This window comes from Chrysemys picta, chromosome 1 (genome assembly GCF_011386835.1).
Source record: "Chrysemys picta bellii isolate R12L10 chromosome 1, ASM1138683v2, whole genome shotgun sequence".
Classification (NCBI taxonomy): domain Eukaryota; kingdom Metazoa; phylum Chordata; order Testudines; family Emydidae; genus Chrysemys; species Chrysemys picta.
This window is the reverse complement of record NC_088791.1, coordinates 93,135,948-93,151,088: the sequence shown is the minus strand read 5'-3', so window position 1 is coordinate 93,151,088 and position 15,141 is coordinate 93,135,948. Positions and strand designations below refer to the sequence as shown.

General features: G+C 43.0%; 1 protein-coding gene across 32 annotated transcripts in view; it reads left to right on the top strand.

The window, feature by feature from the left end:
• TNRC6B (trinucleotide repeat containing adaptor 6B) overlaps window positions 1-15,141 on the top strand; it is a 208,958-nt gene that overhangs the window by 120,536 nt on the left and 73,281 nt on the right. For all 32 annotated transcript variants that reach the window (XM_065563504.1, XM_065563455.1, XM_065563401.1 and 29 more), the window contains one exon: window positions 9,303-9,390. In XM_065563504.1, coding sequence (XP_065419576.1) covers window positions 9,303-9,390 — 88 coding nt within the window. The remainder of the gene's footprint in view (window positions 1-9,302; window positions 9,391-15,141) is intronic.

The window sequence follows — 15,141 nt, the reverse complement described above, 5'->3', positions numbered from 1 at the left end:
TCCATCCGACCCCCCCCCACATCCTGCCCCCGATTGCCCCCCTCAGAATCCGCAATCCATCAGCCCCCCCGCTCCTTGTCCTCTGACACCCCCTCCCGAGACCCCCCCACCCTAACTACCCCCCCCCCCCAGGATCCCACCTCCTACCCAACTCGCCCCGCTCCCTGACTGCCCCAACCCCTCTTCACACTCCTGCCCCCTGACAGCCCCCCCCCCCCCGCCTGAACCTCACTGTTGAATAATAGCTGACTGTGTCTCCAAATATAATACGTATGTAGGCAATAAGTCAGATTTAATAATCTTTATTGGATTCTGATATTTATTGCAAAATTGAATTAAGTGCTTTGATGAAGCGGTTTTTACAAGCACTAGTATGAATTGAAGCTAGCAGTTACATTAATTTAATCTCTATTCTGTGGATATGATGAAAAGCTTGGCAAGAATTTAGACAGTAGCCATGGCAAATGTTACAGAACACCATTGTGGGTAAGGGATTATATAGCTACTGCCAGTGGCTGTAAACAAAAGAAATGATGTTTTAACAGTTAGCCAGTGAGAAACCATAGTATTTCCATTATTACACAAACAGGTCTTCAGGTCATTGCCTTTCTTCCTGATGTGTTAAAAGCAATTACATTGGTTAATAAAATTCAAAGACCAGTTTTATTTTTCCTATTCACAAAGTGTAACGGACCGATCCTCTTTAGAATGCTGGCTGATATAGTCTTACCATTATCTCTCCTGCTATTTTTCTAAGTAAAATAAGTTACATATTTAACCCTGTCTGAAACAGAGAGACAGTTTAACATGAATAGATAATACAGGCTTTAAAAACAGAACTATAAACTGGAGAAAATGAGGCAAAAATAGAAAGGAAATGTAGAGGAGAGGATTTTGCTAGGGGAACAACAGCTATTATTTAGAACACACAGACAGGCAACTCACTGCCCCCTGGGATCCCATGCCTTTCCCTCCCCGAGCCTCGTCACCCCCCAATTCCTCCTCTCCCCGTCTTACCTTGGGCTCCGGCAGGCTGCGAGCTGCAGTCTGATTCAATCAGCCTACAGCTTGCAGCCTGCCGGAGCCCAAGGTAAGAGGAGACTCAGAGGGGAGGAATCGGGGGGGGGGGGGGGGGAAAGGCTGGGGGGAGGAATCCGGGGGTGACAAGGTTCGGGGAGGGGAGGAATTGGGGGTGACGAGGCTCGGGGGGAGGAATAGGGAGGCTGCGCGGCAAACCAGGGGAAGGTAGCGCTTGGGCAAAGGACACTTGGCTCTTCAGCTGTACAGAGCCGAGATGTCTCCCAACAGCAGCCATGACGTATGGTAACCCTAACAAATGGTTCTAAACCGGCTTCTACATTTAGCAACCGGTTCCTGCGAATTGGCTTCAGCTCACCACTGGGTGTATAGTAGTGCTAGCCTTTTTTCAATAAATGGAAGTGATCAGGGTTTTAGTTACATAGACTTGTAACTGGATACTTCAGTAAATAATAGACTTTCTAAAATTATTTTTATCACCTTTTTAAAATCTGATTCATCTTATCGATGTTTTTCTATCATGAATGCAAATGCATGTTGACAGCTTCCACCACTCCCCATTTGCTGTTTAGGAGAAATAATGAATTCTATGTGGATTTTGCGAATTGAGACATGGAGGGAGAGGAGGAAGCATTGCTCAAATTTTAGAACTTTGATCATGTCTCTTTAATTGGCTGTACCTTGGCTAATTTAATCTACTGTGGATAACTTCTACAGGAGCTTTAACTCTGATATAATTAAATACAAATAGAAACAAATGCCCTAACTTTTTCCCCATGTATTTTTCCTCTCTCTTTGACTGTACCTGAAACATCATTATAATCCACATTTTAAAACTGTGACTTGCCCCTCTTCCTTCCAAATACCACTAATATCTTCAGGGCACATCAGACACCATTATTCTGCGACAGTGGCCAAATGAACAACTGTCCCTTTCAAATCAGTTACATCTGCTCCTTAATAGGCCTGATGACTTACTGTTGAGTAGCTCAAGGCACTTTCTTTCCTGAGGATCTGTGACCGTGCACAAACCATTGTATGGACTCTTATTTTGAGTGGCTCATTTCAATTTAGTTTAAACCTGTTCCTCATCGATTTTAAACTAAACCAAAATAAGCCTGATTTAAATTAAAATAAGAATGTCCACACAGCTGTTTGTACAGGTTTAACTAAATTTGTTTAAAATCACACTTTAGTTAAATTTGGAGGGGAAACTTGCTGAATTTTAATAATGGCCATTTATTACTTTTGAATCTGTTTTAATTTCTGCTGAGTTATGTTAGCAAAATCCCCTTTGATAACCCACAAGTGAAATTAAAACCAAACAAAACCAACTGTACAGCTGTGAGATTGAACCTTACAATCACTGGTCATCAGGTGTCTTGTGTATGAGTTGTATTTTCTGTCCAGTTTTTAAAATTAGAAGCTTCTTTGGGCAGGGACCACATCTTCTTGAGTAGATTCCCACAACTATAGGTGGTGCTCAATAGAGAATAAATAATACTCCGTTATTTGACAGGGACATTGAATAATAATGTCTGTGATAAGTCTACCTTTAAAGGGAAATACTCTGTTAGTAGTTTAAATATACTGTAGTCTGATTACGTTCTACAGCAACTTAAAATTCATGATGTTTTACTATGATAAAAGCATATCCGTTGTTCCAGATATGCTCTTTGGAAAAAGCAGACTCCTTACAGTGACATTGCTTTGGCTTTCAGCCAAGAAAGCAGGCTACTCTGACTGCCTGACTGACAAATAACTTTTGCTTCTGGAAAACACGAATGATAATTTTAAACACTATTAAAAATATCCAGTAAAAGCAGTATGAATATTGTTTTGTTTATGTTGATATATAATTTTACTTAATAAATGGAGTGTATCAATTTTTCTCTACCTGGTGATGAGATTTTATTATATAAATTCATACTCTACTTCTAACTTCTGGCTTTGTTGTCTCAGGTGTATTGAGCTAGTACCATAGTGTGACCTTGACCTTAAGTAATTTTGTAAGTGGCTCACTGTCCATTCAGGGTAAGAATAGTGCAATTGGACCACAGACTTACTCATTGCTCTTTCAAACTACACAGTTACTCTTGTATCTGGATGACCTGTTCCCTCAAAGATGCTGTTTCAAACTAACAAAAAGTGATTTGAATGCTTCTCATTCAATTTTTCTGAAACTCGATATGCTCAAATTGAGTTGGAGAGCTCATTTAAAGCATTTTCATGCTGAAGGATATCTGGTCTATTGTAAACATGACACTTCATTTGTCCTAAACAAATTATTTATCACCTTGAATGGGTCTGGTCTTTAAACTACTTTCTTATTGGTCTTTCTGTTATTTGACTTTAATTTCTGTACAGCCTTTAGTTGATAGGCTTATTATGAGAGTGTAGCATAACAACACATTTGAAAGAGTCTGCAGTGTTATGGGATTTAATCATGGTCTTTACACAATTAATGAAGTCCCTTTTGAGCCTCTTGGGGTTTGTCTACACAGGGATACAAGACCCGCAGCATGTTTTTAGCTGCCCTAGGTCAGCTGGCTCGGGCTTTGGGGCTAAAATTCACTGTGTAGACTTTGGGCTCTCTGGGATCCTGTACCTCACAGGATCCCAGAGCTTGGGCTCCAGCCCAAGTCTGAATGTCTACACATCTATTTCTCAGCCCTGGAACCTGACCCCCACAAGCCCAAGTCAACTGACCCAGGCTAGCTGTAGGTTTTTTTATCCCTGTGTACACATACCCTTTGATTTGCAAGACCAGGTTTCTTACATGGGTTGTGTTTCTGCCTAAAGTTCATTATGTTTAAAAAATTGATTTTTCAGAGATGCTGAGTTAGCTGGTATTTGTACTGACAGAATTCAGTGGAAGTTCTGGGTGCTTGGCATCTCTTAAAATCTAGCCACTTTTACTTAGGTGCCCTAGTATGGATTGAGTTCTTATTTTAGGCACTCAGGTTTGAAAATTATGGCCTGTTTCCAGTGGTGGTCTTGCATTTCCCATTGATTGTCTGGAACTGTCAGCTATCACTTGATGCTTGTTTTTGCTGCGCAGTTTTCTCAGATGTTACCTGTAATTCAAGTCCTGTCTGCACAAAAAAAAACATTTAACCTAAGTGGGGAGGTGTTTTTAACTTGAGTTGCCTGTCCTGTCAGGGGTAGGCTAAAGCCTGAGTTAGCACAGCTCATCAACAGCTAACTTGACCACTCTGCAGTGTGGATGCAGGTCTGCTCCACTTGAGTGCTCCAGCGCCTTTCTACAGTTCCCGTGTCCAGAAATGACAGACAAGTTCTCCCACAATTGATGGGAAAAGAATTCATGAAGTGGCTCAGCTTACTGCAGTGAAAATAACCATGGGATGTCCCCCTACAAGTCTTAATGTCACTCACGAATGTATGCAGCACCAGCATGGACACAGTAGCTTCGGTGGTGTTTTTGCATTGTAGCTGCTCTTATGGGAGTGTAGATAACTGACGTTAAATCTGTTGGGAAGATATACTGTTGGAAAACCTATTTTCTAGAAGAATGCCAGCATCCAAATTGCTCATCTTTTTTTAGAGTCTGCAGGGCAAACACAAAAAGCTTGCTTCATACAGTTATAAAGTGTTGCCTGACACTGCTAAGCGTCTATTTCTGAACTCCTAGAAATCCACCTTTCCTGCTTATGTATTGTGATGTTTATCTTCCATCTTGTGCATATTTTTAGTCATAGTTTTCACTTTAAAAGTAGACTATATAGTTTCTCCTTTATATAGAGACCAATATATAGCATTTTACCTATACATGTGCATATACATACACTCTTTACTGGTCAGAAGCTCTGACATAACGCACTACAATGCACCTAATTTTCTGCCTTGAGTTAGAGAACACGAGAACTTCTGAAAGCTTGTGTGATCTTTCTGGGTCAGAGGCAGTGTGGCTTCAACAATAAAGAATCTTTGGTACAAACAGATTTCTGAGAAATAAAAATAATTTTTTTCTGTTAAATCTAATAAAACCCATGATTTTCAAAACAGTTAAGTGATTTCGGATGTCAAACTTGAAACATACTAATAGAGCCTAAATTTCAGAGGATGGATGTTCAATGCTCCCTAATCACTTTTGAAAATCTGGACCATTCTTCCTTTATTGTTTGATAATTTAGAAGCTCTTAACAAAATAGTATAAAATAGTTGTGGACAGCTGGAGAGCTTGCCTTTCTTTCTGACTAAATAAATCCTGCTTCTCATTGCTGTTTTAGGCAAAAGTGGTTGTCCTCAAGACTTTAATAAGATATTGTGAATGTATTAAATCCCCATTATGATACTTCTTAAAAGCATAAAATGAAGTTGAGGGATTCAAACCCACAAATTCCCTTCTTTTAAAAACCGTCAAGATGAATTATGCTTATTTTTAAAGATGGAAAATGAATTTTATTGTAGGCCACCAAAATTATTTTCTTGACAATAAAAAGTTATGAATGAGATTTTGCAAAAATATTACAGCACAGCTGTTGGATTGATAGACCTTTTAGAATATACACAGGCTTTTGTAAAGGTGATGAGTAAAATGCTTGCCCTTCCTTGCAGCTTAGCAAACTTTCTTTTCAGAGATGTGATGTGTCGATCTACTGATAACTGTGTTGCAAACGAAAACAGGACCCCCATGCCATTGTATTACTTTGTTTACTAATTTAGAGCTAATACATTATCTTCCAATGTTGAACTTGTCAGTCAAAGCAGTCAGTCACTAGACATAATACATGTGTACTCTGGACTCCTAGAACGGGGGAAAAGCACTGGTAGGCAGGATTTCTGGGTTCTGTTTGCAGCTTTTTACAGGCTTCCCATGTGATCCTGATACGAGAGTTTGTAGGACACTTTCATTTTGAAAGTCACATTTGTATGAAATTTTATATCTATTATTGTTATAGCATTTAATACTATTGTACCAGAACACTTTCTTCAGTTTATTTCCTTTTTTTCCACTTTTGTGTGTTCGACAGCACTTGGTGTAATACAGCAGTTTCAGCTCTCTCATTGGTCAGTTTCTGTATGGGTCTTGGACCCAACTGCAGGAGAGAGAAATATGGTTTAAAATGGGAAAATGTGATTGTATAATCACAAAAATTGGCAGTGGAACTCAGAGGTACATGTCATATCTGAAACTATGTTTAGCTAATTTTTTCCTAATTGACTAGTTTTTAGTTAATGATGTCTCATTAAACTTTCTGTGCCTCAGATTCTCCATCCATTACATAGGGATAATTTCTTGCCTCACAGGGGTTTATGAGGCTTAATTCATGTTTGTCAAGAGTTTGGGATCCTCTGTATTCTGCATTAGAGGGGTAGCCGTGTTCTGTATTCTGCCTCACTTCTGCAAATCACTTTAGCAAATGCTTATGTCCCATTGAACTCAATGAAACTTAAGCACATGCTTATGCTTGCTGAATCAGGGCCTAAATAATTACAAAATATTATTTTTATTATATTGCTGCAGTTTTTGACAGATGTTCTGATAAGCATAATCTTTGTAAAATATCCTTGTAAAATAATTCATAGAATGAAAGAGAGGTTAAGTGAGTCAAAAACAGGAGATTCTCCACTGTCTTAACACTAACTCCTTTTGCTTAATTTCCTGGGTACTCCTGAAGGCAGGCATTTCCTGTAATCACCTTCCCTTCTGTATGTCGTCACTAAAGCAAATAACTACAGCTAGATCTTCAATTTATAATCTTCAAAGCTACTGTCCCCAGCTCTGTTTCGATTACAGCCTATCATAAACTGTATCTTCAGCTTTACGTGCCTGACTGCAGAGAATTCTTGTCCTGAGTTCCTTCCCTACACATTTAATTCTTGCCCGTCCACTTCCAAAAGGAGGGAAACTACTTTAAAAGAGGAAACTTATCCACGTGGCATGATGTTAGACCCAGCTGTCCACTACTGCTAAGTCTGGTGTTTTTGACATCACAAGTTGTTGTAATTTAATTACATTTTAGTGTCTCTTTCAGCAGATCCTTTTGTACAGCTCTTTAACATCTTGCACATACTATTAGAAATAATTGCTTTTCAGTAATGGTACTATTTATAACTGGCACATATAGACCAGAAAGCATACATAATGCTACATGATTTTAAAATATCTTTACAGCATGAAAGAACAAACTCTGATTCTGTTTTAATAGCTTAAAATCTGAGTATCGGAATAGAGTTTGATTTATATTTTGGTTACAAACACAGGCTCAAGCAAAAATGAAAATCTGTTTAGTTTTTACTTTTTAATTCCATGAAAGTATAGAGTAGGTGCTCCTCTTCACTCCCCATCATATGCATGTCAGTACAACTGAAGAATGGTGGGATTTTTCATTGCCATGGCGTAGAGCTGGGAAGTGCACTTTGACCTTTTGTAGAGCAAAGGAGAGAATAAGAGCTGAGCTGGTCTATAAACTACTAGACTGTGGGTGTGTAAAGTAAGCTGTTCAGAATGACCTGAAATACTTGCTTTGAATTCTATGAAATGGGGACCTGCCAGTCTGTGTGCACTCCATTTGCTCATAGACCGAAGGGGTGGATCTAGAGAGACCATGTGTCTCTTTTCAGCAGGATAGCCTGAGCTCAGGAGACCAGATAATTGTTTTGTTAATCTCCCTGGAACCCTTACGGCTGGGATGTGCAAAGAGAGCTGCTTAAACTCCTTGTCTAATCAGGCTTCAGAAAAGGATTTTTTCAAAAAAAAATTCTGATTTTATATGTGCAAATTCAGTGATTGGTTACACAAATGCCTTTCTGTACACACGAGTGTGGTAATAGCATGTGAGAGTGCAAATTTAGAAGCCGACTAAAGTAGGATAGTCTGTGGGAGGAAACCTCTGGAGTAGCTATCTCTGATGAAGGGGTACTAGATATTTTTTCAACTTTCTTGTTCAAACCTATTCACAAGAGAGGGCACTTTATTTTGGGTAGTCCTATGTTAAAGTAAGCTTGAGTTTTATGTCTAAAGTCTTGTACTTCTGTGCAATAAGCATTTCAGTCAACAGCAATGTGTCTTTTGCCTATTCCAGTACAATGTAAACACATCTATGTATTAACGGTTTTGCATCTCAAAGCTTTATAAATCTGACGGTGCTATGCATTAATCTACATTAAAATAGTTTGAATACTTTGTGCATATCTGCCACTTGAATCTTTCCTCATGAAGAAACACGGTAAATTATATATGTAAGCTACTGTCTATCTTCAAAATGTATGGGATACCTTCCTCCTGCTTCTTTGCACACCCTACCCCGCAAAAACCCTCATACCTTGATCAGCCATCACATTTTTTTTACATTAGTTGTCCTAACCTCCACCTAGTAGAATGAAATTATTCCAGGCAAGTTGAAATCTTGTTGGTCCAAATTCCCTTGGAGTGGATGAAGATTGCCAGTCAGATGAAAATGTGACTCACCATAGAAACAGCTCACCCTGTAGCATAGATATGGTGAATTAACCAATCACTTTCTGGCACATTCATATTTAATAGAAAACATAGCAACAAAGATGTTAGCATGACAACGGCAGCATCTGCCCAAGAGAAATATTTTTGGGGAAAAAATGCCTCTGAAAAAAGGATTCCCTGGAAAGTAATTTTTAATGTATGCTTCATCACAAAAAATGCTGTAGGTGGGTACAATATCCTAGCAATTAAAGTTGTGTATAATAAATTATGGTTTAGATTTGATATGACACACTTAATGGCTTACAAATGACATAGCTACAAGCAAATGAAGAATCTTCCACTTGTGAAGATAAATGCCATATGAGACCAAACCATTATATATTAGAATTACAGTTTCTATGTTTTGTCAGGGGAAAAATGCACAGGATTTTTCAGGAAATAATACAGGTAATACAGCCCAATTTCATGAGCATTTAAAAAAAATCCTCCTCGGGTTGTTGTCAGGCATGTACTTAATGTATACAAGGTTTGTCTTGAATGGGACATTCTGTAGGTACAGCGGTTTTCTCATGCACTACAAATTGCAGGATTGGGACCATATTGAGCTATCAAATACAAATTACAATCTGGGTTTGATATAAACCCCCAAGAGCAGATTCTGAGTGGACTAAAATATTTGCCCATGTTCTCTTGTCTGTCAGATTAGAGATGGAAGAGATCTAAGTCTGTTATTTCAGATCACTTTCCTTGGCAGAGGAATGGAGAGAGAATGAGTGTGAATGTGTGTGCGTGCGCACACTGTTTGACTGTGTCTTGATAAATTATTTGGTTTTGACAGAGAGAAGGAGCAAGAAAGGGAAGAACAGTTAATGGAAGACAAGAAAAGGAAGAAAGAGGATAAGAAAAAGAAGGAATCTACTCAGAAGGTAGGTTTGATATTTGAAGTCTCCCTACTCCCAATTGTTAAATATATAGAATCCTGTTCAGCAAGTGTTTTGCTTCTTTACTTACTGAGTCTTTGTGAAAATGCTTCATTGTCTGAAGTATGGCAATGCCTCATTGAGGTTTCTGGGTTTTGTGTTAGTTTGCTTAAAGTTTAATTGTATGGTATGGTTTGGATTTCTTTTGTTATTTTTAGAGGACTGGAGGGAGGAGGAGGATGTTATAAAGCAATATTGTAGGGGGACTGAATAGTGGTTCTTCTGATCCTTGCACCTCCAGCTGTGTTGTGCGTTTTTTTGGGGTTTTTTTTAATATATACTTCTCTCTGCAGTGAAATTGAGTGTCCGCTCAAAACTTACATTTGGGAGAGGAAAGATAAATAATGGGTTTTTTTTATTTTGAGGGGGCATAAAAGAGAAGGAATAAATGGATATTTAATAGTAAAGCCCCTTTTATGATACATCTTTTTCTGAATCTTCAGTCTTAGAGAAATGTGTGTGGTTGGGGGGGGAGGGGCATTGTAAACAGTTGTTGTGCCCAGCTAGAAATTCTGAGCAGGCAGTTTGCTAATCAAAATGTTACCTGAAATGGCTTTCAAGAAGTCTAGAAAACTGTTTCAGGAACTGACAAAAGTTGTAACGTGAAAAGGGTCTGTTTGAAACATTTCCATGGTTGTATTAATAAGCATCCATTTAAATCAGGAGCACTTCCTCATAAGTGAAGCTAACTGCTATCTGTTCTTATGATGCCAAAAAAGCCTATTCATGTCACGGAGTACTTCAGCTGGTATTGTTTCAGTTATGCTGTGTGGATTCTTACTGAAAGGGATACACTGAAATTCTCCCATGCCAGTTTCACTTTGGCCTAAAAGCTTGTCTAAATGCAATTGTTCTTTCAATTTAACTACCTTCGTTTAGGAACTGATATAGTTAACAGTGTAGCCTCCAGTGTGGATGCATTTATAGTGCAGTTACATTGATATAAAAGTATTATTATCAGTATAGCTTGTTTGAGTAAATTTACTAGAAGATCTGATTTGATTTATCCCAAACCTGTTACAAGAGAGTTTCTGAATTTGCTGATTGGGGTTTCTTTAGTCCATCTGACCACATTTCACTTCCCTATCCCTACTTAATAGTGGAATATAAAAAATAAAAGAACAGGAGTACTTGTGGCACCTTAGAGACTAACAAATTTATAAGAGCATAAGCTTTCGTGGACTACAGCCCACTTCTTCGGATGCATATAGAATGGAACATATATTGAGGAGATATATATACACACACATACAGAGAGCATAAACAGGTGGGAGTTGTCTTACCAACTCTGAGAGGCCAATTAATTAAGAGAAAAAAAAACGTATAAGTTTTATAAGTTTTTTATAAGTCTTATAAAAAAAATAAGAAGTGTGAGCTTCTTATCAAACTGTCTGTACTGGGCTATCTTGATTATCACTTCAAAAGTTTTTTTTTCTCTTAATTAATTGGCCTCTCAGAGTTGGTAAGACAACTCCCACCTGTTTATGCTCTCTGTATGTGTGTGTATATATATCTCCTCAATATATGTTCCATTCTATATGCATCCGAAGAAGTGGGCTGTAGTCCACGAAAGCTTATGCTCTAATAAATTTGTTAGTCTCTAAGGTGCCACAAGTACTCCTGTTCTTCTTTTTGCGGATACAGACTAACACGGCTGCTACTCTGAAACCTGTCATAAAAAATAAAATAACTGACATTCTTCTTTGAGTGTTTGTTCATGTCAGTTCCAGTCAGGTGTGTGCGCACAGTTGTCAGAAGGTTTTCCCTTAGCAGCTCCCGTCGGGTCAGCTGTGGATCCCCCTGGAGTGGCTCCTTCATGGTGCTCAATATATGACCCTGCCAACTCGGCCCCTCCTCAGTTTCTTCTTACCACCAGTGACTGTCATTGGAACTGTGGTCACTTACTTAGCAAGTGCTTCCCGTAGCGTTCTTCATATAATTAGCTTAGCCTAGTTTAGCTGTAGTTAATCTTAGTTATTAGTTGTATATATTGTATATAGTGAGGTTTGGGAACAGGTTTCCCCAATCCCAACCCCCCTTTGGGTTCTAGGGCATGCCGCGAGAGCCCAAGGCTTTAAACTCTGCAGAACCTGCAGTAAGCCTGTGCTAACGAGCAACCCCCAGGACTTGTGTCTGAGGGAGGCGCACCAGACATAAAGCTGCAGGATCTGCAGGGCTTTTCGCCCCATAACTAAAAAGGAGCGAGATTTCCGATTGAAGCAGTTGCTCATGGAATCCGCCCTTCGTCCCCCGTCTGCTGTGGACAGCCAGGACCCTGCCCTGAGCGCGTCCGTATGGAGTGCCCCGGCCTTGGTACGTAACATAGTGCTGAGGAAGGACTCTAGTCTAAGAGACCCTCGGCCCCGACACCGCAGGATGCAGAGGCAACCCGGCACTGCTCACATTCACCGATGCCATACAAGCGGCATAGAAAAGCCAACGGGGTGCTCCCCAGTGCAGAAAACAGCGGGACCTGCAGGCGTGGTACTGGGGTGTCCCATGAAGGAGCCCTCGGCGTCCAGGCAGCAAGAGTCTGCGACATCGACTTCACTTCCCACGGCACAGCGACTCCTGGGATGGGCAGTGCCAGGTGGAGGAGTTGGAGTTACCCTCCACCCCGGAGTTACCCTCCACTTTTGAAGCCGCCAGAGACTTAATATTGATGATGGCTGCTCAGCCCCTGGTGATCAGAGATAAGCCCCAGCTGCTGCCGCGACCGGCACCATCTAGAACAAGGGTGGGCAAACTACAGCCCGCAGGCCACATCCGGCCCGCGGGACTGTCCTGCCTCAGCTCGCTCGCTCCCGGCCCCTCCCCCACTGTTCCCCCTCACCCGCAGCCTCAGCTCGCTTGCTCTGCCGCCGGCACAATGCTATGGGCGGCGAGCTCCTAGGGCAGCGCAGTTGCAGAGCCGGGCCTGACTCGGTGCTCTGTGCTGCGTGGTGGTGGCAGTGACAGCGTGGCCCAGCTCCAGCCGGGCAGCACGGCTGTAGCGCCGCCAGCCACCGGTGCTCCAGGCAGTGCGGTAAGGCGGCTGGGAGCGGGGGGGAGGGGTGTGGATAGAGGGCAGGGGAGTTCGGGGTGGTGGTCAGGAGGCGGGGGTGTGGATGGTGGTCGGGGGGGGGGGAAACAGGGTTGAATGGGGGCAGGGGTCCTGGAGGGCAGTCAGGAAGGAGGGGGGGTTGGATGGGGCGGCAGGGGGGAAGTCAGGGGACAGGGAGAAGGGGTGGTTGGATGGGGTAGGGGTCCTGGGAGGACCATCAGGAATGAGAGGAGGGGTTGGATGGGGTGGCGGGGGGCCAGGGGCCGTCAGGGGACAGGGAGCGGGGATGTGTGGATGGGGCTGGGGGCCATCAGGGAACAGTGGGGGTTGGATGGGACAGGAGTCTGGGGGAGGCAGATAGGAGGTGGGGGCCGGGCCACAACCCCCTCCCCTAACCGGCCCTCCATACAATTTACGAAACCCGATGAGGCCCTCAGGCCAAAAAGTTTGCCCACCCCAGTCTAGAAGCTGCACAGTCTCAAAGACTCCCGGGTGACTATGAAGTTGTTGGATATGCACACCCCGGCAACCCAACAACAACATTTCAAGCCCCAACTGCAGCAACACTGTCCATATCCTCCTTGGCTGAGGCAGGATTTTTATAGGTGACTGGGCAGGAACGGCAGGCGCAAACCTTCCAGTTCCCCTTCTGGGCAGGGCCAACGCCTAACTGAAACTTCATCGGGCTCTAAAAAGGCCTTTTGAAGGGACACCCAAAGATGGCACACCTGCCATGACACCAGATCCTTCCCCATGTTTTATGAATCATCTATCCCATTTCTTGGTCCCAAATAACATCGGACCGCTGGGTTCTTTGCACGGTAGAAGTGAGATATTCTCTCCAATTCTGTTCTTCCCCTTCCCCATCCCTCTTCAGGGACTCTTCTCGAGAGCAACTCCTTATCCAGGAGGTGCAGGTGCTTCTTGCAGCAGGGGCAGTGGAGGAGGTCCCTCAGGAGCTAAGGAGCAAGGGATTCTATTCCCATTATTTCCGATTTCTCTGGCTTGTGGTTGACCAAAAACATTATCAGTTCACGGTCCTCCCCTTTGGCCTGTCAAAAGCACCCCAAGTGTTCACCAACTGCATGTCTGTCATAGCAGCCTTCCTCCAAAGGAGGCAAGTGCAGGTATACCCATACCTCAATCATTGGCTGCTCAGGGGCCTCACCAGGGAGCAGGTGGAGTCTCAAGTCCGATTAGTCAGATCTACTTTAAACAGACTGGGTCTCCTCCTCAATGTGAACAAGTCAACCTTGTCGCCGACCCAAAGAATAGAGTTCATTGGGGCGCTACTGGATTCGGTATGGGCAAGAGCGTTTTTGCTGGAGAACCGATTCCAGGTCATGATGGACATTATTCAAGGCCTCATGTGATTCCCGACCACCACAGCAAGGGGATGCCTGAGTCTCCTGGGCCCATGGCAGCCTGCACTTCCATGGTCCGCCATGGCAGACTGAGGCTCAGGCCACTCCAGTTGTGGCTCGCTTCGGCTTATTGCCTGGAACGCAACAGCCTGGACATAATGGTCACGGTGCCAGGGCAAGTACTCAAGTCCCTCCAATGGTGACTTGACCCTCAGGCAGTCTGCAAGGAAGTTCCATTCAACAGGCCCCAACCCTCCTTGTCCCTTGTAACAGACCTGTCACCTCTGGGATGGGGCATGCATTTGGGAGACCTCCAAACACAGGGCCTATGGTCATGGGAGGAGCTCCCCTTCATATCAATATCAAGGAGCTCAGGGAAGTATGGTTAGCATGCTAAACCTTTCAGGCCCGGCTACGAGGTCGATGCGTGACAGTGACGACGGACAACAGCACTGCCATGTGTTACATCAACAAGCAGCGTGGAGCCCGTTCCTTCCTCCTATGTCGAGAAGCACTCTGGCTGTGGGAATTCTGCATAGCTCATTCCATTCATCTGGAGGCATCCTATCTCCCAGGAGTTCAAAACAAACTAGCGGATCACCTCAGCAGATCATTCCGCAATCACGAGTGGTCTATCCATTCAGATGTCATCTTCGAAGGGTGGGGGTTTCCCCAGGTTGACCTGTTTGCCCCCGATCCGTATTTGCTAACACCATGGTAGGCCATTTCCTCAAGCGTTTGGAATGCCTACATCCTCAGACCAGAGAGCCTGTCTCAGCGTGGGATCTCAGTCTTGTCCTCTCAAAATTATTGGGACCCCCTTTTGAGCCAATAGTGACTTGCTTCCTTCTCTATCTATCATAGAAGGTAGCCTTCCTGGTGGCCATCACATCAGCTAGGAGGGTGTCAGAGCTAAAGGCCCTTACCTCTGATCCACCCTACACGGGCTTCCACAAGAATAAGGTGCAACTCAGGCTTCACCCAGCCTTTCTTCCCAAGGTAGTGGCACTCTTTCATACTAGCCAAGACATTTTTCTACCTGTCCTCTATACTAAGCCTCATGCCAGTAGTCGAGAGCAGAGGCTACACTCATTGGATGTTCGACGAGCGCTAGCATTTTACATGGTGCACACTAAGCCGTTCAGGAAATCGAACCAGCTGTTTGTAGAGGTAGCAGACCGGATGAAAGGACTCCCGGTCTCATCTCAAAGAATATCTTCCTGGATCATGTCCTGCATCCGCAGTGCTACGAGCTGGCCAAGGTCCCAGCCCTGGCACTTACGGCACATT